This window comes from Haliotis rubra, unplaced genomic scaffold (genome assembly GCF_003918875.1).
Source record: "Haliotis rubra isolate DU_JTF1 unplaced genomic scaffold, ASM391887v1 Scf123, whole genome shotgun sequence".
NCBI classification, from domain to species: Eukaryota; Metazoa; Mollusca; class Gastropoda; order Lepetellida; family Haliotidae; genus Haliotis; species Haliotis rubra.
In genome coordinates, this window is record NW_025765148.1 from 419,093 (window position 1) to 447,078 (window position 27,986).

Below are 27,986 nucleotides of genomic sequence, written 5' to 3' on the forward strand. Positions count from 1 at the left end.
AGGTAGTTTCTTTAAAAAAGCGACATGTTAAGCATTTGTAAGTCCATAATGTCAGTCAAACATGAATTTAAACAGAATCTACATCATCCTGAAAATATTTCGTGATGATTATACATATGGATCTAAACCAAGAACACTTACGCTCGTTTGTACCTATGGCGGACAAGTAGGTTTGTTAGTCCTACCTTATTTTCACATACAAAGAAAGACAGTCATTTACAATCTGTAGGAATTGAACAGAAAGCCATGAAGGATACGATAATATTGCAAGATTTATAGGTTAGGAAATGGCGTGTAGGACCTTCTATTTGTTATACATTACAACATGCCTTTCATTTTCATTCTATGATTTTTCTCGAGTTTCTTCCCAGAAACATTTTGCTCACATGTACGGAACTACATGTATTGTTAAAAGAAGGATATTTCCTCTTAAGAAATTACCAGTGGCAGGTAATACCTAATGTGTCGAAAGAACATATTTAAGAGGGTTTTATTTTTAAAGATATTATAGCAACCCAAAGTTATTGACGCAAGTGTCGCGATACCTATGCTCAATCCTAGACACTGTAATGTAATTGTTGGAGCCATTATACCTAATCCTAAACGCTGTAATATACATTTTTGAACGAAAATACTTAATCCTAATTGTTGTCATACAAGGGTTGGGACCATTATAGGCAATACTTGACACTGTCATTGACATGTTTAGTCAATACAAGGCACTGGTGTTTGGAATAGTATGATTAATCCCAGACACTGTCATACATGCTAAATCTTAATCGCCGTCACAGTGGAGGGTGTCATGCTTGTATTCTGTCACATCACCATTCCATAACGCCATCAGGGCGTGGTTCTAGTGCTTAACCCCTTTCTCGTCAACATGGGCCCAGTCCTCTTGTCTTCCTTGTGATATTGTCGAAATAATGTGGATACAGCACATTCCCCTCACTGACACAAGTCGACTGCCTTCACTACAGCCCCATAATGCACTCCGGGATGAGTTTGGTTTCTCTGTGTTCCGTTGCTGTTCAGTAAGTAATGGTGGAACCACGGGAATTGAGTCTGCCTCTAACCGGTGTAGAACAGTATTAGAACAATATACTCTCATGAAGTACAATTAAATGCAAATAGAAACCGCTTTTGATGTAAGACCATATTTATTTGTCTTTTTAAGAGACTGCCCGGCAGAATGCCAAATGTGTGACGTATGTTTTTTGTGGGCGATTTTATATTGTGAGTTTATTTCAAGCAGCTGGGAAAAGGTATTTTGTCCCTTCTTGTTTCGGGAGATATGTGTAACAAAGACAGTTGTATACATGTATCTCTAATACATGATCTGGTTGTATGAATACAAAAATATATAAACAATACCAATTTGTTATACCAATTTTCTTAGAAAAATATTATTCAAAAGAATGTTTCGACGAATGTATAATCAAACAGTTCAAATTTTACCACAGACGGGACAGATCAGCAAGGTTTTTTTGAGATACACTCATTAGTTCATGTACATTCCGTATGTTCTATCGACATCAACTGGTTACGAGCATCTCTCGCTCGAGTTTCTTTGCCAGATCTCGTTTCCGAATATCTTTGAGAGCTCTCACGAGATTTGGAACTGTTGCGTCATGGCTGAGACGTCGCCATCGCTCGAGACTCTTCAACACCGTGTCGCGCAGACTCAAGTCGTTCCGCTGGGAAGACAGATCCAGTACTGTAAAGAAATATACAACATAAACAGTAATAGTGATTGAGTTGATTTTTATGCTGCTTTTGGCTATATTCCCGCAATATCACGGCAGGCAACACCATAAGTAAGCTTCACAAAATTTGACCCACGTATATAACTGAACCCGGGGTTTTGGCGTTACGAGCGATCACATCATTCACTACCCCGCCATAGGATAAGGTAGGAGATGGTCTTTACAAGGCATTCACAACTATGTCAAAGTCTGAATCTAGCGTAGACAGAAGAGTGGATGTTCCAGCTACATCTCAATGGCATGTACATAGTTCAGGGCGAGACAAACCAGTCGGTAATATTATGAATAAGATCGAGGGGTCGATTCTGTTCTTACGAGTTCGTGAGTAGATGGTGATTGTGATGATGTTTAACATGTGGTTGGATGATGCGGAAGGGAGGTATAATCCACACTCACATAGCAAATGTTTTCTGGCCTTGTTTCTGAGACACGGAATGTAATTACAAACGTAGTAAGTCCATGCAGACCTACTCAGACTGAACGTCACAAGTAAAGAATGTGTAGAGTGAGTGAGTACGTATTACCCCGCTTTCAGCAATATTCCAGCAATATCATGTCGGAGGACAAAATAGGCTTTACACATTGTACCCATGTGGGGAATCGAACCCGGATCATCAGCGTGACGGGCGAACGCTTAGGCACTAGACTACCCAACCACCTTCCGAGTATCTGTAGAACAACTAGTTGTAAACGTATATAGTTACGTATTACTTACGCTCAATGTCGTGAGACCGCGTCACGGCGTCCCTGATTGGACTGAAAGACAGTCTCTGGTAGAGATACGCCCAGTCACGCCCCACATCCGGGGCCACGATCCGGAAGGCGGTCAACAGGCGGTCTGGAACACAGTTTACGTACACTTCAACTGTACTTTCTAATCAACTATAAGTTATGGCTAGGTGGAATCATTATTCAGTCCCCCCATTATTTGGTTCCCACTTTTAGATGTTTTTATGACATTGTGTTCAGTGAAGCCACTTTTCCAGTCAATAGTAGTAAGTTAACGAGATTTGTTAAAAACACAGAAGAAATTTTTGTCTGTTAATAACTTGTCACGTTTCTCGATAAAATAAATATATTCTTTAACAAGACAAGCCAAATATCTTTTATGTTCGATGTGTATCCAGGCGACGAAGTGCCAATACTTAACATTGTCACTAAAAACGGATCGTCACTCTCGCTTCTGCGGAACAAGGACCTGTGGACATTCCATTACAGGACACGTCAGACCGACCTTTCAACCGTCCAGTCAAAGAGGTGCTGATCAGACCAAGAAAGTGAGAGAACTGGCTTGTTTATCATGCATCCTCAACTTTACATAGGGTTTTCCGAACAACAGGTATACATACTGTAGGAATAATTCCTTTTAAACCATCTCTCGCATTAATGGGATAATGTTTCAACGGAAGAGACGTTTTGCATAGTCACTTGGAATTACTATCATACACCTTGAGACATTATTAAACAGTCCTAATTGTGCTTTTGTTCAGTTTTCAAATTTGGAATCGAGAACTTTGTCAGAATGTTGTTCAAGGCATAGTCTGGAATTAAGTCACCAAGTTGAAACTAAAGCTAAAGAAAGCTTTTCTGACTGGTTAAAGGTCACATGCAACGTAAAACACAACTTTGCAGATTCTGATACCTTTCGGTATGGACTTAACGAAACAAATCATCAAAAATGTAAATTCAACTTATAAAGTTGAAAAATAACGCGATGAAGCAAGCCGCGCGAAATCGGAGTTCAAACGATTCACTAATTGTCCCCCAGCGCTTGGGGGGAAAATGGTTTTAACAGCTGGGCTCCGCTCATAGCACATGCGCAGTGAAATAGGTTCGCGCAGCTTGGAAGCGGGTTGTCGGGTGAAGGCTTTGGTGTGAGCTATTTTCTAATGTTTTGTTGATATCTCACAGGCGCGAGCTTTTTATATGTTATTACAGTAGATTACCGATTTAACTGTTTATATAATTTCATTTGTCTATTTCACCACACGTTCTTACCGAGTCACTTTCTCAGTTCGATACTTAAAAGCAATGCCATTATTTAGCGTTGACAGAATTTCTAACTGTGATATAGATATGTCGTTGTCACAGACAAAACTCAATGTCTGTTTTATTGACACCTATGTGTCTGCCTGCCTGTCTGCTAATGACAATATTCAATACACAACTTCGATCACTGACCACATGCAATTTGAACTTAACACCTATCAGGCTATACACCATAAACAAAACACATTGATTTATGGCCCGAGTTCCGTCTCTGTCACAATATGTAATTACACAGACACGCAGGTTTGATACTTGTACACATGACACGTGGGTAATAAATGTCTTTATTGCCGTGTCAACGTATGGGTAGTTGCATATTAATCTCGTACGTCACACGAGTGTCGTATCGCGTTGACCTGTGTCGTAACGACTTGACCTGAAATTCTAACGATTTGATTGGATAACCGATGACCTCTCAATTAGGTCACATTCTGACGTAACTATTTTTTCATTCATAACAAACACGTGAATTCATTCATTCTACAACTTAAATGCATTGTGGGAATGTAAACATTGCGAACGTTGCCGTGTCGCTGTTTAATTGTGAGTCGAACTGAGACATTATATCAGTCGAAAAACATAAACGCAATGTTTCCACCAGTGATGTTAGCCGAATGAAGCAACTGGAAACCAAGAAACGAGGTGCGACGGAGTAGTTTACTGTAGGAGGCTGTACGAGGCGATGACAACTGACATGCATCGTGACGTCGGTTACCATGGCAGTGGCGTCATTAGTGTGACGTCATGCAGATATTGTACTACAGTACAAAACTCTTCCGCAACCTCTTTATGAAACCGGTTTCGGTTTGAAACAAAAAACATAACAAAAATACGCTATTTTGTCAATTTAAATGCTTGTAAGACGTGGGTAATAAATATAATACCACACTCGGTCTCATTACATACGAATTATACGAAACTCGTGACCTTCCTTTCGCTCGGTCAGATACCATAGGAAGGACACTCGTTTCGTATAATTCGTATGTAATGAGACCTCGTGTAGTATTGTCTATGTATTGTGTACCCACCTGATATATCTATACGGCGGCCCGGGATGTGTCCCTCGTTGTGTATATGCCTGTATTGTGTACCCACCAATACATCTATACGGCGGCCCGGGATGTATCCCTCGTTGTGTATATGTCTGTATTGTGTACCCACCTGATATATCTATACGGCGACCCGGGATGTATCACTCGTTGTGTATATGCCTGTATTGTGTACTCGCGTGATACATCTATACGGCGCCCAGGATGTATCCCTCGTTGTGTATATGAATGATTGTGTACCCACCTGATATATCTATATACGGCGGCCCGGGATGTATCCCTCGTTGTGTATATGCCTGTATTGTGTACTCGCGTGATACATCTATACGGCGCCCAGGATGTATCCCTCGTTGTGTATATGAATGATTGTGTACCCACCTGATATATCTATATACGGCGGCCCTGGATGTATCCCTCGTCGTGTATATGCCTGTATTGTGTACCCACCTGATATATCTATACGGCGGCCCGGGATGTATCCCTCGTTGTGTATATGCCTGATTGTGTGCGGATGTGACTTCAGAGATTTGATTCTCCGGAGAATCTCGACTTTTTCCGCCAGTACTCGGTTCTCGTCCTGAATGACCTTGACCCCTGCAACCTGACAGTCCGCGTTGGTGTGGACCACGTCCTCTGACCTTATGCTCTTGTCATACATCACCTAGAAGAAAGCAAGACTGAGAGTCAGTTACAATAGTTTGGTTACATCTGTCCGTGTGAGCTGGATATGGGAGGTCTGGCAGGCCTATAAGGTGTATGTATACCATTCGAGAACAACAATCTAACGCTGCTATGGTCTTGAGAGACCTGGCAACATAGTCAGGGAGACCCTGGGACAGGAACCCAAGGTCATCGGTTCTTGCACGTCTGAGATTCTCAATTCACATAGAATTTCAGTGCTTGTGACAACAGGTGTCAAAACATCGTAAAAAAATCAGTATTTTCATGCAAAAAGATAATAATCCCTAAGAAATATGTATGAAATGAATAATTTATACTGACTTCTGAAAGCACGGATTCGAATGTTATGAATGCCAAATATTATTTATGGCTTCCCAACGGTGTGTTCACTCCAACTCCGTGTGACCCCGCCCACTGTATATTCTTCACAGGGGCATGAGCCCAACTCCCTCACCTGCAGTTTGTGCACCTCCTTCTGGACATGGTACCTGTCCTTCTTGATGTTAGCCAGCGTCTTCTGCAGGGTATCCTGGCGCTTCTCCAGCTTGTCGATGTCCTCTTGCAGGGAGGCGATGGATGACAGGTGTCGGTCGTACATGGGTCTGGAGTTGGGCTCCTGGCTGTACAGGCGACTCAGCGTCTCCTCCAGGTACTGGTGCTTCTGCTCCAGCTGGCTAGCGTTCTGGAAGGAGAAGGGGAATGAAAGGTGAAGGAGAGTGAGATTATTTGCTCTTATTACGTGTGTGTGCCTGCGCGCATACGTAAGCATGTGCACTTGCTCATTTGTGTACGTAGCTGCTTGTACTTCTCCGAACTAATGCCAGTTTGAAATGCCAGCCCGCTGAGAAACCATATCAAATTAACATGGAAATCTCACTTTGATGCCGTCCTTGTTTCATCCCCGTAATGCGTCAGGCAGGGAAACAAAAATACCGTCGTTTAGCTTTTTTTGCTTTGATACGGCCAGGGTTCGACTTTCCCCTCTCTGGAAAGACGGTTAACACAATAGGCGTACAGGGAGTTAAAGAACACCAAGATCAACAACATTCCAAATATATAAGGGCTTCTTGTATGTTCCGAAACTTTTAAACCTGAAATGGTTATTTTTTTACCTTGGCATATGTATCCATGAGCGCCATTTCCCGCCTCCGACAGAGCTTCCGCTCGTCCATAGCGTCATACAGACGTCCCCTGAGCTTCTTGGACTGGTAGCTCTGATGCTGGACCTTGTGATGCAGGTTGTCCGCCCTCAGCTGCTGGCGTCTGCCCGTTTCAGTAATGTCCATCTTCTGCTTCATCAACACATTCAGCTCGTCCTGAACCTTGTGCACATAAGCCTCGTCCGCCGTCACCCAGTCTTTCAGCGGGTTGTAGATGCGCGGAAACACCTCCAACGCAAGACCGATGTAGTGCAGGATCTTGTTGTAATGCCGTACGAAGTTGTTAAAGGGCGTGCTATGGTCTTTCAGACTCTGTCTGATGTCCTTCAACAGACCTTTGCCATCATTAATATCATCTTTCCACCGGGTGATGTTGTTTTCGTAGTCTTGGACACATTTCAAATCCATACCCTCCGCCTCAGACACGAAGCTGTGGCAGAATTTACCCACATGTTTTTTCAAAGCGTCATCTAAACGGTCTAAACCCGACATCATGAGCTCCTCAAACATCATCTGCCGCTGGACGACAGCGTCCATAACGGCCATCTCCTCTCGATACAACAACGCCGCACTTGAGCGAGTCTTATCAACCAGCATGGAAAACTCGCGGAAACCTTTAGGCGGCCTCCGAGTGGAGCCTGTTTTCTCCAGCACGAACGCTATAAAATCATTGGTGTCATCATTGAACTTGTTCTGGGGCTTCCGGAAGTATCGGTCTCTGAAGAGCACGATGTCCTTCTCCACAGAGTGGACCAACATCATCGCCTTCCGTCTTTCCCCCTCCAGGGAGACGGGTTGAGTGAACTTGCCACCTACGCTAGGCATACTAACAGATGTCCTAGCAACAGGAATGTTTTCAACAGACTGAGAACCCAGTAGACTAAGTCTAAATGCTATATTCTTTCTACTGCCTTTAGTCCAGGCCCGTTTACCCATACGTCAGGCCTCAGTCTCTGTATGGTGGCATAGGACACATTTTTAAGTCGGTTTAGAGAGTGTCAACCACTGGAATATACTACGGCATTCCACGGCTTGAGATTTCCCTCACGTCTCAGCTGCGTCTGGGTCGATAAATCGATCTGTGTGAATATACCTCTTGCTGACACCTGCTGATAAAAGACAAAGCAGTTCTTGTTAATGTCGTGGCCTGTGGTCAAAGATCGATGATGATCTGTATTTACAAGAAAAACGTGACACATACTTCATCGTGATTGTATATTCATCGATTAATACCTGCATCATTTTGTGAAGGTATTTAACGTGTTTTGTGATATTTCCACCTGTGCTCTATTGTTTTATGCAGTGATAATACATACTAAATGGGCATGGGAGATTTCGGTTTGATTGGCGCTTGGAGCAGTTGTCCTCGGAATCGGTCTCTTTTGCACTGACGCCTCATTCAGTTATATGAAGTCGCCTGTGTTTGATAAAGGACGTCTTGAAGTGATTCAGGTTGTTTGCCTCATTGGTAAACCTGCGGTTATGGTGTTGACAAACCAAGGACCATTAACCAGGACCAACCGGGATTGGAACTCACGATCTTCAGTTCCGGCACACCAAGGGACGCAACTCTGGACCTCCCCACTCCGTTAAAGGAGATCCTTATTCTCAGCCGTGTATACGTTAAAGAGTGTACCCGCTAGTATCTATAAGTTAACATGGCGGAGCACATAGGAATCGTGAGATAAATGGAACACGCCCCTGGAGTAAATATATTAACCATATCCCCAATATTGACAAGTAAAATATTGTCATATGTACATTGAGGGGTCCACCTCTACAGATAAGCTGAAAGAGTCAGATCAAGGGATCCCCTGCTATCGACAAGTTGAAGGCGTCCGCCGCTGGGACTTAGTTGAAAACCCGTGAAGGTCACGGTTAGAATGAACCTTCAGTAACCCATGCTTGTCGTAAGAGCCGACTAACGGGATCGAGTGGTCAGGCTCGCTGACTTGGTTGACATGTGTCATCGGTTCCCAATTGCGTAGATCGATGCTCATGCTGTTGATCACTGGCTTGTCTGGTCCAGACTCGATTATTTACAGACCGCCGCCATATAGCTGGAATATTGCTGAATGCGGCGTAAACAAAACTCACTCACTCACTTAGTTGAAAGGTCCAATATGGATAAAAGTGGGGGGCAGGGTTATGTAAAAGTTGGTCCCGCCTGATACGGTCGGACAAGGCTGTTGTTATGATGAGTTAATACAACTGTGAATATGAGGTAGCACCACTGTTATGAACAGATTAACACAGATGTTACTATGAGTTAGCACCACTGTTATGAACAGATTAACACAGATGTTACTATGAGGTAACGCCACCATTTTCATAAGTCAACACCACTATTAAAGTTCCAATCGTATAAAACTGAACTGGAACAGGTGTAACATTGGATAAAATCGTTACCTGAAATTAAATCTTATCGTCTTAGGTTATAGTTGGGCATTGCCAACATCAAAGCGTCCCACTAATTCTGTTGAGTCGTTTGTGTACCATGTTGTATGAACGGTACGGGTGTGCATGCGTGTCATTGTATTTATACAATCCAAAAACAAGCAATAATGCATTTCGAACATTAGTTATGTTGTGATATATAGGCTTATTTTGACATTTTGTTTGTTTTCCTATTTGATATGGGTATATACCCTAATATTACTGGATAACTGGTTAATTCTTTCATCAGCCAGATAGATTATAGAGATCTATAGTGTGTCTGCACTTAGACTGTAAAATATCTCAAAGTTTGAATTCAATGTGACAAAACAGTACTTTGTTTTAATATCTAAGCTCATGAGCACTCGAGGTAATATATTCTATGTGAAAAACCAAGCCTGATTACATACAGCAGTGGGCGGTGGGGTAGCCTAGTGGTTAAAGCGTTTGGTCGTCACGCCGGAAACCTGGGTTCGATTCCCCACATGAGTACAATGTGTGAAGCCCATTTCTGGTGTCCCCGCCGCGATATTGCTGGAATATTGCTAAGAGAGGCGTAAAAGTAAACTCACTCACTCATTCACTCATTCACTCACTCACTCACTCACTCACTCACTCACTCACTCACTCACTCACTCACTCACTCACTCACTCACTCACTCACTCACTCACTCACTCACTCACTCACTCACTCACTCACTCACTCACTCACTCACTCACTCACTTGCAGCAGATGTGTACATTGATACGACTCAAAAATGTTTAAACTAGATGCAAATAATGTGGTATGTCGGATGCCTAGAAGCAAGGGGCTCGCATCCCCAGTTTTACTATCACTTTTAGTAAAAAAGACGAAATTGCGCAATTATGATCAGGAAACGGTGTCCTCCCATTTGTGAGAACTCCCAGTTGTGAGACACGTTAATTAATGGTTCAGTGCACATAGATGGTGTTTCCACATCCCTACAATGAAAGTGGGATCAGCCCAGCCCAGTACCCACAGGAGGCATAGTTCATTGAATATTTTATTTGTTCAGAAGAATATGTAATTATGATAACACATTTTTATTGACTATTATGAAGTTTGAAAGTCATTTTGGTTTAAACATATTTTATTATTATTTATGAAAATGAATTGGGATTGGTGAAGTACTAAGGCTTATGTTAACACCGCTCCCATGCAACATAAAATATATAATGAAATGGAGAATGAGATGTCATCGATATTGACTATTGCATAAATATATTTTTAAGTACATATAAATATATACAGATTATATCAAATACAACTATTCTCTAAGTAGTCACAATTAGAGACTTACAGTTGTGTGTGTCTAACAAGCTATTGTAGGAATATAAATCAATCACGAGAAGGTTGAGTTAATTTCAGTATATCCCTGTGAAAACTTGAAGGTTGTGTCTTGATGATATAATCGTGGACGGATTCAACTATTTTTTGGTTTACACAAGGAGTAAATTCTTTGTTTCCGTTCAAAAAATTATCCAGGTTATAACGGGTAGTTGATATCCACAAGAGCAACATGCACTGTCTATTAAATGTCTGTTATACTTATCGGCGTTTGGGTCGCTAGATCCGAGCCTGAGGCAGCAATGAACGTTTTGACAAAAACAAGAGCCATAATTAAGATCAATATAAATCTTGTTTTCGTTTTTTTTGTAATTAGGTTTTAAAAGTCTTTGAGACTGCATGACTCTTTTGGAATTTGGTAGGGCATTCCATAAATTTATTGTGTCGGGTAGAAAGGGTTTAGCATAAGTGGCATTTAGACTGTAAATTTCAGTGTTATTTCAGAGTTATTTCTTAAACTATAGCTTGTAGTTTGGGAGACGGAGTATATCTGAGTAGGTAAATTAATTTCTCTTTGATCACGAAGTTACCTACACAAAGTGTTTAATTATTAAAGACATTTACCTGAGTATGTTAATCAATTTATCTTATATAGTTTCATTAAGTTACCTCCACAAGATTCAGTTACATAGCAAATCAGTAATTAGCTAGGGTGAATTCATTCTATCAGACAGGGGATTATGGTGTGTTTTCGTTGTTAATTACCGACTCCACTGTCTCATAACTGGGAATCTCACAATTGGGACTTCTCACAAATGGGAGTAGACCATAACTACTCATATTTACGACTGACAATGGCTCTCATGCTCTGAGCGGCTTGTCACGTTCATTAAATCAATTCCAAGGCTTCGCTAAAGCTAGAGGACCTCACAAAAATACGGAGATGGATTCTATTCGTGAATAATCCTATGGTTGTCACTAATCCTACTTCAAGCAGATATCTACCGGGTTTTTCTCCCAGGGAAGCGTAGACTTTCCAAAATTACTTTCAATATCAAACAAAAGCAAGTATTACTTGCATCTATTATTTCTGCGTCAAATCGAAATCATTTTCATAACGTTTTGATATATAGTAAATACATGGGCCTGCAGATCACATTAACACTTGACATTTACACATACTTTGTTCTTATATTTTTCTCAAACTGAAACCTGTGAAGGTCCGGGTTAGAACTGGTCTTCTGCAATCCATCCTTCCGAGGCGACCATCGGATCGTGTGGTCAGACTCACTGACATGGTTGACACATGTCATCGTATCTCAATTGCGCATAGATCAATGCTCATGCTGTCAATCACTGGATTGTCTTGTCCAGACCCAATTATTTAGAAACCGCCGTCATATAGCTGAAAATATGCTTAGTGCAGCATTAAACAACAAACAAATGAATTTCAAATGAGCTTTCATTGTATTCTGTTGGGTTTTAGGGGAAGTCAAAGCAGCATGTGATATGTGCCCCTGTCAGTTACACTATTCAGCAATCGACAGCACGTCACTTGTCAACGTTCTCAGTAGCGCAACTCAAATCAGTAAGTGGGCAACCCGACACCATTTCTATTGACTTTGTGGTCGTATGGTTTCTGTTCAAGCAATGTGTGTTCTCTGACTGGGGTTTAATGGGTTTACTATTTCCACAGGGGTACGCGGTTGTGGTTAATGCATTGAACGTCTAGCACCACAGCAAACAGGTTAAGTAGGCTAGTTGATTCTCTGTTTAAACGCACTTAAACGTTTGGAGTCTGTACTTGAAAATAGCGGTGGTACAGGTTATACTGAGTGGTTTTTGTTGTATCTTGTTTTATTTTTGATTTAAACTATTTGTTAGAAATACGTTTAGTGTCACATCTTACAATATAACTAAAGGTGCGGCACTCGTATTCCACAACGTGGATCATTAATTGTCGTAAAGTGCCTTGAAATTTACGACATCATTTGTGATGGGGAAAATAAGCTTTGCAACAACAACTGGTACAAATCTCTCATTTCAACAGGTCTGTTTATTGGTAAAGCTGCACTCAGCAATATTACAGATATAGAAGGGCGGCCTATAGCAGATCGAGTCTGGCACAGTCAAACCAGTGGGTGATGTGGTGAGCTGCGTCCCACAACGCTGTATAGACCACGTCAACCACTCCATCATGGCTGATCCCCCGATCCACCCCGTCACCCCGCAGCCAGCACAGGGCTGGTGGGCAGTCCTTATATGGAATGTCTACAGTTCGAGCACGCGAGCAGGTTAATAAACAGCCGGGAAAGAATTTCTTATGGAACAATGCGTGTGAGAACTGTTGTATCAATCAAACGCTGTGATGAGTTTTATTAACAGCTTACATTAACAGCTATACAGAAGGAAATAGTTCACAAGAGAGAATTTAATTTATCCAAACTTTATGATAATTTCATTCAATCTTTGTTAATGACGCCAGTGTTGTCAGAGATCTATCGTACATGTCTGGGGTGAAGTACGACTTCTCCTGTTTTCGTAGTTTCATAGTATGATTAATGAACATTGACACATGTCCCATAGTTTCGGTACAATCAATGATTATTTATAATCAACACAATGCTGATAAAGCTCTGTAAGCAAGAACATGTGTTTTCACTTTGTAGCAGATTGACTCAAATCGCCAAGATGTAATCAAATAAAGCCAGAGTATTTTTTCCTACGAAGCTCCAACCACAAACACGTAAAATATTCAGAAAAAACAACATCATTTGCTATCACCAACAATATCGATATTTACTTTTTAATATTTACGAGGTTTTAATGTTGTTGAAACCTTCCCCCCAAAATCCAAAACGTTACGAATTATAACAAATCGCGAATTATCCTTGTTTTCCTGTATCTCATTAACCTTTCCAGGAATGAAAATAAATAATCCAAATAACACTTTTTTAATGTTTCATTTTTCAACCTACCGATCTGAATGTTTGGGACCAACCTGTGTAAAGTAACTATATATATATGTGTCAGATGAAATGGAAAACCCTGGCATGTAATCAAAGCCACTTGGGATATGAAAATAGTATTTTTTACATTCTTTACACCTGGTAACTAATATGCGTATCGAATCTACATCAAGCTCGATTGGTGTAACCCGACACGCCCATTAACATATTAAGTAGCCTGTCGTGTACACACCCGAGACGGATATCCCCCAATCAGAACTGTGAGGAATTCCTAAATCATAGCCGTGGACAATGGTAAACTTATAATACCGCTAGATTTGTTTACAAGTGTGTTGACAATCTCGGCATTGACAAGCAATATTTACACGTGTTTAGGTCAGGTCACGCGTGGATACACTTCGGTAGCTACTGGAAGCAAGCCTTGGCGAGAACGTTGATACTTGTAGTAATGTGCTGATGGTGTTTATATCAGTTTCTCTGGATTCTATAAGATGTTCATCTAAGATCTGGGGTACATGACATATCTGTCATGTTTAAATGAGTCACTCAGTTTGGTATGAACAGTTTATATAACGACTGTCAGGTGTATGTTTAAGATCTTTGAATGACATTTAGATGTGATCACATACAGGATGAACAATTATGGATGTCAAATTCTGTGATATGAGGGACACGGCGTCTCGGAGTAGATTGTTGTGACGAAGGAGTAAGAATACCGTCGTTTTAGCTGTATGTGTAGGCTACTGGTAGGGTGGTAGGTTGGTAGGGTGGTAGGTTGGTAGGTGTAAGTAATGGGTAGGTGGGTGGGGTGGAATACATGGGTAGACCGGTATGGTGGTATGAATGTGTAAGTAATGGGTGGGTGGGTGGGGTGGAATACATGGGTAGACCGGTATGGTGGTATGAATGCGTAGGCAATTGGTAGGCCAGTAGAGTAGTACGAATGAGTAGGCAATGGGTAGGCTGGTATGATGATATGAATGTGTAGGCCATTGGGTAGCTACATAAGTACAGATCATTGCATGACATTGTTTACATGATGTGGATATAACATCAATACCATGCAGGCAATATGTCCGCCCACAACACCTAAACCCAGCACTCTCTACAACCCTGCAATACCACCACGGAGCACGGAAGGGTGAATTGACTCTAGATAACGACAACTGTCAACTCAACGGTTGATAACATAACATGCGATAACACAACACCCCACTGTTTCAGTGTACAGCAACAGTAACAACAGGTAACCATACAAAGTGATCATATATACTTTTGACAACTAACATATGTTATCATATTCTGAAAGGGTTCTATTTTGTGCCTGTACGTATATTTCATACATAGTAGTAAAGATAATACATCTGGGTAAAATGGAAACACTTTGTTATGTATTTATTGTAAACAACACCAAAACTCAATGACGTAATTGAGAACATCAGATAGCTTCTGACTGTTATGTGTGAACATGACGTAATTACATGTACTTACCTTACAAGGGTTAGATCACCCTCGAAGCAGTTTACGGTTAACTACGAAAAGCGAAATGTAAAGCTTGCGCTCACTAGGCAGCCATTAAGTTGCTCGCCCGCTACCGTTCTACCGTCTAGCCGTGATGACAGGGAGCAGTCCCCCTAGACACCGTCTGACCGCACTGGTACGGCCTTGTAGATACAGCGCTCTTGCTTACAGGGAAGTCTTCAATTGGCATTTGATCTTTGAGGTAATTCCTTCTATTCTTTGTTTTCATATACAATATCTTCATTTGAGGCCAAGGCCAGGGAATCTGCCCAAGTTATGCAATCAACTTTCCACTCGTTGCTATTTATCAGTCGATAAGGTAACTTGCACTAACAAAGGCCATAACATATATCCTTTCTAAACTGGGACAGCCATCTAAATACATTAATGCTCATACTAAATTCAACTATACGGTCGATACATTTGGCGAAACTGTATAACTGACCCCATGTCCTCAATGTCGTACATAGTTACGTCCCTTACCTTTGATAGGATGATAGTGCGCTCAAACGCCACATTCGCACTTACTTAAATCCTTCATTTGTCAGCAAAATATTGTGGATTTCATCGATTAAGTAAACGAGTATGACGTGCATCGCCTAGAACCTCCACACGGAACGCATGTACTGTCCAAAACGACGTGTAACGCAACACATCTATCTTCACGCCATTGCGACGTCAGTCCACTTATTCCGCTACCTTCATACTACACACACGCGTCACTGTAATATAGTAACACGTGGAAATATGTGTCGTCATGATCGATCATATAATCACCTAACCCTGGCACACACACAACCAACCACCTCCCTGCGAAGATCTGGTTTAGAACTGGTTTTCAGCAACCCATGTTTGTCGTAAGACTTGACTAACGGTATCGGGTGATCAGCTTCGTAAGCGTCATCGTTTCATGTCATCGATCGATACTCATCGTGCCTATCATAGGATTGTCAGGTGAAGACTCGATCGGGGTCAAACAATGTATAACTTCTTTGAGTGGCATTTTAGAAGTTGGGAGAAGAATTTTTTCTTTGTTACACTCAGTATATATGCACCCCTTTCTCTTCTTGTTACATTCCTGCCAGACAAAGGTACTAGAATCTGTACCCAAACGTCGCAATCACAAAATAAAAGAAGTTGTTATTCATAAATTTGTCAGTATTAACAATATAGAACTCAAACAGACAGCACTAACACCAGTGTCTGGGATACCGCCACGCCAACATGGTCGAGGTGTAACAGTGTAGTCCCTCTCAAACGGCAAGCTGCTCAAAACTAGCGACTCGAGACTCGAGATCGAACGATTATCTTCTCAATAACCTCCACAAACTCTCGCTTTCAGACCGACGGGCCATTCCTTTATCGCCCCCCGGAGAAAGGCGATCGGTTCACGTCAACAGTAGATCTGTGACCGTCAGTGACACTTGTTTGTAGATCGTCATTCAATCATTATTCTGTGTTCAATCGAATGCTCTCTTTCTAATATGACACGCAGTTGCGAGGTTTGACTTGTTGATTGTTGTGCGAACATAATGGCGACTAAAGTACTGACAATACAGTGGTACATTGGCGCTGTATAACTGACGACATTTACTTATATATGAAAGTTATTACTGTGAAATTGGATATTATCCGATTGTATATAGTTAATCTGCTAAGTTGGGTAAATTCATTTGCACCGCATTTCGTTAGATTCATTTTTTTCTATCCCCTGGTGCGTGGCCGAGGATTTACACCGTATTCGGAATTATTGAAGCGAGCAGGACATCGGAGCAGGTTTCTTCTGTTGTTTACAACAAACTAGTGTATGATTATCTAACAACTATGAATTCATTTACTATGAAAACACTTTTCATTAAAGTCAAGTAACTAATCGGTTGGTCGTACCTCGATAGATGCACGTTGTCAGGGTATTTAATCACGATCACGTGAACCCATCAGATCTGAACACTCTAAAATGGAGGTAAGATAAATACACTTGTCTCGAATCAACATTTCTAATTCATATTAATGATAGTGGTCCCAACTNGTGGGACTCGTGTGACAGTGCCTGAGATGAAAAGTGGCCCAACTCTCGTGTGACAGTGCCTGAGATAAAGTGTTGTGGGCACAACACTTGTGTGACAGTGCCTGAGATTACCTATAGTGGTCCCGACACTTGTGTGACAGTGTCTAGGATTAGGTATAGTGGTCCCAACACTTGTGTGACAGTGTCTAGAATTAACTATGGCTGTCCCAACACTTGTGTGACAGTGTCTAGAATTAACTATGGCTGTCCCAACACTTGTCTATAGTGTGTCTGGGATTAACTATAGTGGTCTAGAAGTGTTAGGATTAAGTATAGTGGTCCCAACACTTGTGTGACAGTGTCTAGAATTAACTATAGTGGTCCCAACACTTGTGTGACAGTGTCTAGAATTAACTATAGTGGTCCCAACACTTGTGTGACAGTGTCTAGAATTAGGTATAGTGGTCCCAACACTTGTGTGACAGTGTCTAGGATTAACTATGGTTGTCCCAACACTTGTGTGACAGTGTCTAGAATTAAGTATAGTGGTCCCAACACTTGCATTACATCGTGCCTGAGTTGCTCACTGGATTGTCTGGTCCAGACTACATGATTTACAAACCACCGCCATGGAGCTGGTAATTTGCTGAATATGGCGTGAAACGAGACACAAACAAACAAATCTTCCAAGAGTATTTAGGACACGTGATTCAATATCTTACAACAGATTGGCACTGCTGGAGAAATGACAACACGTGCTATGTCACACGTGTATCGTCGTCTTGTCGCTTGTGTCTAGCCGATGGAACAGATACCTTCAACAGAGAGCATATAAACATGTCAATATATGAGGTTACTGATAGGTATTATTACAAAACGACATGATACACTGTTTAGGTCACTCATGGTAGATAAACAACTACAAGTAGGAATATTATGGAAATACCTTGACCTTTACCAGTTTATGGTATTGAGGCGACATTGACAGAATAATGCCTTCTAAAGTCCTCCAATTAATATGTTTTGTTTAGAAGCATTAGGTAGCATGATTATACCCGGCCTGATTGCATGCATTAGTATTCAGACTAGACGCAAACCAAGTATTCATTATTACAATGCTGAGGCATATTAAAGGCAAGAATTTCATGGATGTCAAATTCTTTGGATCACGTAGACTACTAAGGACCTGGCCCACGTTTCGCAAAAGTCTCCTAGATTTAGAAAAATGCCTCGGAAATCTATATCTCGACATCATGTCGACATCATCCAGAGTGTCGAGCACCTTCGACCTGTCTCAAAATTTCTCAGGTCTTCTTTGTTAACGCGTTTTAATCTCGTGCAGTGCCATAATCGTTGACGCCATCTTTGTAGTGTTTACGACCTCCTAAAGCATTTACGACAGGTCAATCGGGGTCAGTTTTAGGCTGTTTACGGTACACTGTAAATATACGAGGTCTTTGTGAAACGGGGTAAAAAAGTAAGAGATGGTCTACGACCTGCTTTACGTGGTCGTACAGGTAAGAGGGCTTTGAGAAACGGGCCCCTGTTACCCTTCTTACACCAGGCGAATCCTACAGCTAAACGAATCCCACAGCTAAACGAATCCCACAGCTAAACGAATCCCACAGCTAAACGAATCCCACAGCTAGACGAATCCTACAGCTAAACGAATCCCACAGCTAAACGAATCCCACAGCTAAACGAATCCCACAGCTATACGAATCTCACGAATCTCACAGCTAAACGAATCCTACAGCTAAACGAATCCTACAGCTAAACGAATCCCACAGCTAAACGAATCCTACAGCTAAACGAATCCTACAGCTAAACGAATCCCACAGCTAAACGAATCCCACAGCTAAACGAATCCTACAGCTAAACGAATCCCACAGCTAAACGAATCCCACAGCTAAACGAATCCTACAGCTAAACGAATCCTACAGCTAAACGAATCCTACAGCTAAACGAATCCCACAGCTAAACGAATCCTACAGCTAAACAAATCCTACAGCTAAACGAATCCTACAGCTAAACGAATCCTACAGCTAAACGAATCCCACAGCTAAACGAATCCCACAGCTAAACGAATCCTACAGCTAAACGAATCCTACAGCTAAACGAATCCCACAGCTAAACGAATCCCACAGCTAAACGAATCCTACAGCTAAACGAATACCACAGCTAAACGAATCCTACAGCTAAACGAATCCTACAGCTAAACGAATCCCACAGCTAAACGAATCCCACAGCTAAACGAATCCTACAGCTAAACGAATCCCACAGCTAAACGAATCCTACAGCTAAACGAATCCTACAGCTAAACCAATGCAGGAAGGAACAGCTTCCGAATTCTGATAGTCCTGCATTGATTTCGGTCAAATCAATATTTTTATTGTTAATATCATTATGTTAATATTTGTATAGCTAATATGCTAATATTTCAATACCTCTCTTGATTTCGTACCTTTTTGACCAAACTCGTCGTAACTATTGATCGGTCCACAAATAAGTCCCGTTCTGCAAGGACACAACTTGACCAATCCCTGTGGTTTGTGCCACGCGTAGCCAGATGCTAGATGGCACCCTGGAAACATAGAGAGGAGTTTACTTTGGGAAATATTAGTCTGATCTTAGCGATCCATCGAACCATCATCCATTGCCAAATGTGAGTGAGTGAGATAGTATGGTTTTACGAAGTTTTTAGCAATATTCCTGTAATATCACTTCCGGAGACACCAGAAATGGGCTTCACACATCGTACCTATGTGGGAGGTGAAACCCGGGTCTTTAGGGTGACGAGAGAACGCTTTAACCATGAGGCTACCCTACCGCCCCCCTCTTTTTCTCAAATGTATTACCCTTCCATTCTGTTGTACCCTGTCACTACATTTCACAGCGTCTGTTGCACCTACTTCCACTTTCAACACCCATGTCGACACATACACCGGGAGCAGCAGCACCACGACGACTGGAGACGGTGTTGACGCCCACACAACACTGCCTGTCCCCACACTCAGCTCCAGTATGACACCCCGTGGGGACACCCTCCACCCATGCCGTCAGCTAGGAAGAGACAAGGTATCTACTGTCACACCTACTGATGGCTTTCATACAAAAAAAATAGAGAAGTGTATTATATATCTGTTTAATGATGAGGTAATAAGAACGTGGTTAGTTCGTGGCTAGCCCGTGACGATCCGGGTTAAAATTGAGCAACCATGCTTGTCGTAAGAGGCGACTAACGGTATTGACATCTTTGACACATGTTATCGTATCCCAGTTGGGTAGATCGATGCTCATGCTGTTGATCACTGGGTTTCACAGACTCGATTACTTACAGAACACCGGAATATTGCTGGGTGCGGCGTTACACAACAAACAAATAAACAAAATGATACGAAATATTCAGAAGCTGGGAAACGAGTGATTGGCGTCGTGACCCGAGACACACAAGACGCTAGGACGCAGTGGAACCACACAAGTCTATTGTATGTTTGTTTTTGACGCCGTATTCGGCAGAGTTCAAAGCCTTTCTGTTGTAACAGATCGAATCAAGTTATTGTATACTCTTGGATTATTTGTTTGTTTTCTTGATGTGTAATGCCGCATTCAGCAATTTCCAGATATATGACGGTGGTCTGTAAATAATCTAGTCTGGACCAAACAATGCAGATTGACATCTTGATCATCGATCTGCGCATGTGGGTACAATGATAAGAATTAACCAAGTCAGCGAGCTTCACCATCGATCCCGTTCGTTACCTCTTACGACAAGCATGGGTTGCTGAGTCTATTAACTCAGCTTTACACGCAGAAGTACTGCGGAACATAATGGTTTTATCCATATTTATATATACCATGATTTAACTTGTGATCAGATAAGATCAACATAGAACCACAAACCCTCACAAAACATAAAGATCAGATTCGTCTCGAAATAAATGAGTACATGCACATAATACATACATACATACATACATACATACCTACATACGCACGCACGCACGCACGCACGCACGCACGCACCCACACACACACACATACATACATACATACATACATACATACATACATACATACATACATACATACATACATACATACATACATATAGTCCTAAAAATGATCGTCTGGAAGGCAAGCTTTAACATGGTTTTAAATACTTGAATACTTGATTTGAACAAACAAATAATATATCAAATAAGATCTGCAAAACACCTACCACAACACAGAGTAGAGCGAATGGCAACATGTCTGTTTTTTTCGCACTATGTCAGCTATCTTATCCGGGACTGGTCAGTAGTGGCCGGGACTGGTCAGTAGTGAAATCGACGGGGAGTTCACAAATACACCAGTTATGTTTTGTGACTGATCATTGTTGCTTATCTCAGATCATATCATTATCTATCTAAACAACAACCCTTGTTCAGACCGTGAGGGCTCAATACATGTACAACGTATATAGGCAAGGAGTCGTACGGTCGTTACGTAAAATATTATCATAGTGCTTTGTGTGGAAGGGATACTTTTAGTTACACGACTATGTGCCATGGAGTATAGAAGGGATACTATTAGTTACACGACTATCTGCCATGTAGTATGGAAGGGATACTATTAGTTACACGACTATCTGCCATGTAGTATGGAAGGGATAGTATTAGTTACACGGCTATCTGCCATGTAGGATGGAAGGGATACTTTTAGTTACACGACTATCTGCCATGTAGTATGGAAGGGATAGTATTAGTTACACGGCTATCTGCCATGTAGGATGGAAGGGATACTTTTAGTTACACGACTATCTGCCATGGAGTATAGAAGGGATACTATTAGTTACACGACTATCTGCCATGTAGTATGGAAGGGATAGTATTAGTTACACGACTATCTGCCATGTAGTACAGAAGGGATACTATTAGTTACACGACTATCTGCCATGTAGTACAGAAGGGATACTATTAGTTACACGACTATCTGCCATGTAGTATGGAAGGGATACTATTAGTTACACGACTATCTGCCATGGAGTATAGAAGGGATACTTTTAGTTACACGACTATATGCCATGTAGTATGGAAGGGATACTATTAGTTACACGACTATCTGCCATGTAGTATGGAAGGGATAGTATTAGTTACACGGCTATCTGCCATGTAGTATGGAAGGGATACTATTAGTTACACGGCTATCTGCCATGTAGTATGGAAGGGATACTATTAGTTACACGACTATCTACCATGTAGTATGGAAGGGATATTATTAGTTACACGACTATCTGCCATGCAGTATGGAAGGGATACTTTTAGTTACACGACTATCTGCCATGAAGTACAGAAGGGATACTATTAGTTACACGGCTATCTGCCATGTAGTATGGAAGGGATACTATTAGTTACACAACTATCTGCCATGTAGTATGGAAGGGATACTATTAGTTACACGGCTATCTGCCATGTAGTATGGAAGGGATAGTATTAGTTACACGTCTATCTGCCATGTAGTATGGAAGGGATACTATTAGTTACACGACTATCTGTCATGTAGTATAGAAGGGATACTAATAGTTACACGACTATCTGTCATGTAGTACAGAAGGGATACTATTAGTTACACGACTATCTGCCATGTTGTAAGGAAGGGATACTAATAGTTACACGACTATCTGCCATGTAGTACAGAAGGGATACTATTAGTTACACGACTATCTGCCATGTAGTACAGAAGGGATACTATTAGTTACACGACTATATGCCATGGAGTATAGAAGGGATGCTTTTAGTTACACGACTATCTGCCATGTAGTAAGGAAGGGATACTTTTAGTTACACGACTATCTGCCATGTAGTACAGAAGGGATACTATTAGTTACACGGCTATCTGCCATGTAGTAAGGAAGGGATACTATTAGTTACACAACTATCTGCCATGTAGTATGGAAGGGATACTATTAGTTACACGGCTATCTGCCATGTAGTATGGAAGGGATACTATTAGTTACACGGCTATCTGCCATGTAGTACAGAAGGGATACCCTTAGTTACACGGCTATCTGCCATGTAGTACAGAAGGGATAGTATTAGTTACACGGCTATCTGCCATGTAGTAAGGAAGGGATACTTTTAGTTACACGACTATCTGCCATGTAGTACAGAAGGGATACTATTAGTTACACGACTATCTGCCATGTAGTATGGAAGGGATACTATTAGTTACACGGCTATCTGCCATGTAGTATGGAAGGGATACTATTAGTTACACGGCTATCTGCCATGTAGTATGGAAGGGATACCCTTAGTTAAACGACTATCTGTCATGTAGTATAGAAGGGATACGAATAGTTACACGACTATCTGTCATGTAGTACAGAAGGGATACTATTAGTTACACGGCTATCTGCCATGTAGTAAGGAAGGGATACTATTAGTTACATGACTATCTGCCATGTAGTATAGAAGGGATACTTTTAGTTACACGAATATATGCCATGTAGTATGGAAGGGATACTATTAGTTACACGACTATCTGCCATGTAGTACAGAAGGGATACTATTAGTTACACGAATATATGCCATGTAGTATGGAAGGGATACTATTAGTTACACGACTATCTGCCATGGAGTATAGAAGGGATACTTTTAGTTACACGACTATATGCCATGTAGTATGGAAGGGATACTATTAGTTACACGACTATCTGCCATGTAGTATGGAAGAGATAGTATTAGTTACACGACTATCTGCCATGTAGTACAGAAGGGATACTATTAGTTACAGGGCTATCTGCCATGTAGTAAGGAAGGGATACTATTAGTTACACAACTATCTGCCATGTAGTATGGAAGGGATATTATTAGTTACACGGCTATCTGCCATGTAGTATGGAAGGGATAGTATTAGTTACACGGCTATCTGCCATGTAGTATGGAAGGGATACTATTAGTTACACGGCTATCTGCCATGTATTAAGGAAGGGATACCCTTAGTTAAACGACTATCTGTCATGTAGTATAGAAGGGATACTAATAGTTACACGACTATCTGTCATGTAGTACAGAAGGGATACTATTAGTTACACGGCTATCTGCCATGTAGTAAGGAAGGGATACTATTAGTTACATGACTATCTGCCATGTAGTACAGAAGGGATACTATTAGTTACACGACTATCTGCCATGTAGTACAGAAGGGATACTATTAGTTACACGAATATATGCCATGTAGTAAGGAAGGGATACTATTAGTTACACGACTATCTGCCATGGAGTATGGAAGGGATACTTTTAGTTACACGACTATCTGCCATGTAGTACAGAAGGGATACTATTAGTTACACGACTATCTGCCATGTAGTACAGAAGGGATACTATTAGTTACACGAATATATGCCATGTAGTAAGGAAGGGATACTATTAGTTACACGACTATCTGCCATGGAGTATGGAAGGGATAGTATTAGTTACACGAATATATGCCATGTAGTAAGGAAGGGATACTATTAGTTACACGACTATCTGCCATGGAGTATGGAAGGGATAGTATTAGTTACACGACTATCTGCCATGTAGTACAGAAGGGATAGTATTAGTTACACGGCTATCTGCCATGTAGTAAGGAAGGGATACTTTTAGTTACACGACTATCTGCCATGTAGTACAGAAGGGATACTATTAGTTACACGACTATCTGCCATGTAGTATGGAAGGGATACTATTAGTTACACGGCTATCTGCCATGTAGTAAGGAAGGGATACCCTTAGTTAAACGACTATCTGTCATGTAGTATAGAAGGGATACTAATAGTTACACGACTATCTGTCATGTAGTACAGAAGGGATACTATTAGTTACACGGCTATCTGCCATGTAGTATAGAAGGGATACTATTAGTTACACGACTATCTGCCATGTAGTGCAGAAGGGATACTATTAGTTACACGACTATCTGCCATGTAGTACAGAAGGGATACTATTAGTTACACGACTATCTGCCATGTAGTATGGAAGGGATACTATTAGTTACACGACTATCTGCCATGGAGTATAGAAGGGATACTTTTAGTTACACGACTATATGCCATGTAGTATGTAAGGGATACTATTAGTTACACGACTATCTGCCATGTAGTATGGAAGGGATAGTATTAGTTACACGGCTATCTGCCATGTAGTATGGAAGAGATACTATTAGTTACACGGCTATCTGCCATGTAGTATGGAAGGGATACTATTAGTTACACGACTATCTGCCATGTAGTGTGGAAGGGATACCCTTAAGCTGGTTCCCGGCTCCCTTTGCGCGCGCTATGCGAGACGGGGCCCAGCTTAGGGATACCCTTAGTTACACGACTATCTGTCATGTAGTATAGAAGGGATACTATTAGTTACACGGCTATCTGCCATGGAGTATAGAGGGGATACTATTAGTTACACGACTATCTGCCATGTAGTATGGAAGGGATACTATTAGTTACACGACTATCTGCCATGTAGTATGGAAGGGATACTATTAGTTACACAACTATCTACCATGTAGTATGGAAGGGATACTATTAGTTACACGACTATCTGCCATGTAGTATGGAAGGGATACTATTAGTTACACGGCTATCTGCCATGTAGTACAGAAGGGATACTATTAGTTACACGGCTATCTGCCATGTAGTATGGAAGGGATACTATTAGTTACACGGCTATCTGCCATGTAGTATGGAAGGGATAGTATTAGTTACACGGCTATCTGCCATGTAGTACAGAAGTGATACTATTAGTTACACGGCTATCTGCCATGTAGTAAGGAAGGGATACCCTTAGTTACACGACTATCTGTCATGTAGTATAGAAGGGATACTATTAGTTACACGACTATCTGCCATGTAGTATGGAAGGGATACTATTAGTTACACGACTATATGCCATGTAGTATGTAAGGGATACTATTAGTTACACGACTATCTGCCATGTAGTATGTAAGGGATACTATTAGGATGGCACGACACCCTTAAATCTGAAGTTCATTAGGCATTTGGCCTCAAGATACTACAGATTCAAACGGGTCTCAAGAAATACGGAATTAAACGGGGCCAGCTATCCCATACATTATTGATCAGTTGGTGACAGAGGCTCTGTAGCTTGAATGTTTGTATGACCTTGACCTGTCGGTGTGGATTGTTGGTCAGAATATCAACCACTGGATTGTATACATCACGTGGCCATGTAACTGGAATACTTCTGATAACGGCGTTAAACAACCCATAAAGCAGGCAAGTCATATTTAATTACTCATTCTGGCCTGCGCATTTGATAATTTAGTTACTGATATGATCCAAGTTAAACCCGCCGAGAGGCAACATGATCTGAACAAATGAGTGAGAAAGTAATCGAGATAACTTCATGAAATGGAAGTTTAGGGGATCTAGAGGGTTTCATTTGTGCAAAACATTAAATATCTACATCGGTACTTCCTCCGACAACCTGTCGGCTTAAGATCTGTGCACACGCCCGGGCTTTAGGGATATATTTTACCAGCGCTTCAGTCATTTACTGCCGCTCATAAGAACTATAAACCAACTTAAAGGGCCACTGATCCAGAGCGGTTAATGTTTCCAGCCAACAGTCTAATCACGAATTGCTGTAACCCTTGTTTGGTGGTAAACCTACACATGTTATTTGTCATCATTCACTTGATGGTCAGTTAATGAATTTATAACAGGTATAATTAGTGATAACACCACTCAGATTACCCGACAAAGGTTCCCATTTGGCATTTCTTGTGTCTGGAGTAAATACTCATCATTATAAATATAGGTCTAATGTGGCAAATGTATTTCATCTTATGTAATATGCGCATGGAAGTGCAGTAAGAGAAAATAACAGCTGAGTTACAAAACAAACATCGATCAAAGGATTAACCGATAACACGCCGATTGATTAATTGCTTTTATCCTGCACAGAGGATTTGCCTGAAGGTAGTGTTTATGTATGTAGATTTACTAATCTATACTGAATACACCCTGTCGTAAAGCCTCTTTGTAAAAAACAACGTCCTTTTTTCAAAGGATTAACCGCCAATACATTGATTGATTGCTCATTATTGGCTATCTAAATTACTTTAGAATGGTGGACATCATGCAATTAGTTGCCAGGTGTGCTATCTTGGGTGACCAATGGGACTATACACCAATATGAAAAACCTGAATCGATATATCACTTTTTCGTATATTAGACTGTTAAAAGATACATGCCATGGAACAGGATTCTTTGTCAGCTGCAGATGAATGGCATCTCATTCCTTTATGTGGATATTGATATATACATTCCCCGGACAAGGTAATAGCCTGGCATTGTTGCTGTAACTTTAGTCTGTTTTAATTTTAACATTTGCATTTTGTTTTTAATTTTTTGTTATGGCATTCAACAGAATCATTTTTTTTGCCGTGAAGTGTAATGAGACAGACAACATACACTAGGTCGCACTTAGGGCGTGTGTGTGAAATATGATACACGCTGGCAATCTATAAGATGTCTAGATATTACAGTCATGTTATAAATTCACTATGTATAAGCAGATATATATTTCAACCTGTTTCAGTCTACTCATACTTGCTTGACAACGATACAAGAATCTGTATCGAAACGTCGCATCATCCGAATAAAGAAGTTGTTCATCCATAAACTGTTGTCCTTATCTATAAGCAGATCGTGTGCATTTTATTCAATTTCAAAATGCATACAAATATGATAATAAACTAATTAGGATAATAAGGCAAAATATAAAGACATACATTGACTTCGTTATTTCAGTCGTAACATTTTTTACCACTGGCAGATGGTTAAACTTAAAAATGTTTTTGTTATCAAAATAATGCCATTTAATACAACATTAAGATTGACTAGTAGTGAACCCACGCTCACTACTCTCCCCAAGACTCCCCATGTACTTAGTTAGCCTTACTTTCAAAACAATGCTATTATATCAGGCGTCTCACCAGATTCAAGGTCAAACTATTTTAAATCAAATTCTGCATCCGTTTAGGTTAACATGT

The 27,986-nt window shown here is 41.0% G+C and overlaps 2 protein-coding genes and 1 long non-coding RNA gene across 5 annotated transcripts; 1 reads left to right on the plus strand and 2 right to left on the minus strand.

Annotated features, from left to right (window-relative positions):
• The first annotated feature begins 25 nt into the window (after positions 1–25).
• Positions 26–27,601, plus strand: LOC124266067. The gene is made up of 3 exons (XR_006895626.1): positions 26–37; positions 12,096–12,101; positions 27,510–27,601. It is a non-coding gene; the product is annotated as an uncharacterized LOC124266067 (long non-coding RNA).
• On the minus strand, positions 1,139–15,025 carry LOC124266064. 3 transcript variants are annotated; one of them, XM_046700879.1, is made up of 6 exons: positions 14,908–15,025; positions 6,655–7,811; positions 5,997–6,224; positions 5,309–5,522; positions 2,479–2,601; positions 1,139–1,714 (listed from the first exon to the last, which is right to left on the minus strand). In XM_046700879.1, exons 2-6 carry the CDS (start codon positions 7,636–7,638, stop codon positions 1,533–1,535), a joined length of 1,731 nt encoding a protein of 576 aa, XP_046556835.1. In that variant the 5' UTR covers positions 7,639–7,811; positions 14,908–15,025; the 3' UTR covers positions 1,139–1,532. The 3 variants fall into 3 exon arrangements, with proteins under 3 accessions (XP_046556835.1, XP_046556836.1, XP_046556837.1); XM_046700880.1 differs by having other exon boundaries at positions 6,655–7,808; positions 14,908–15,018; XM_046700881.1 differs by lacking the exons at positions 1,139–1,714; positions 2,479–2,601 and adding an exon at positions 2,940–3,023.
• On the minus strand, positions 17,628–21,369 carry LOC124266066 (U9-ctenitoxin-Pr1a-like). The gene is made up of 4 exons (XM_046700882.1): positions 21,168–21,369; positions 19,858–20,008; positions 19,410–19,529; positions 17,628–17,760 (listed from the first exon to the last, which is right to left on the minus strand). The coding sequence occupies exons 1-4, from the start codon at positions 21,195–21,197 to the stop codon at positions 17,741–17,743; spliced, it is 321 nt and encodes a 106-aa protein (XP_046556838.1). The 5' UTR covers positions 21,198–21,369; the 3' UTR covers positions 17,628–17,740.
• Positions 27,602–27,986: the final 385 nt, after the last annotated feature.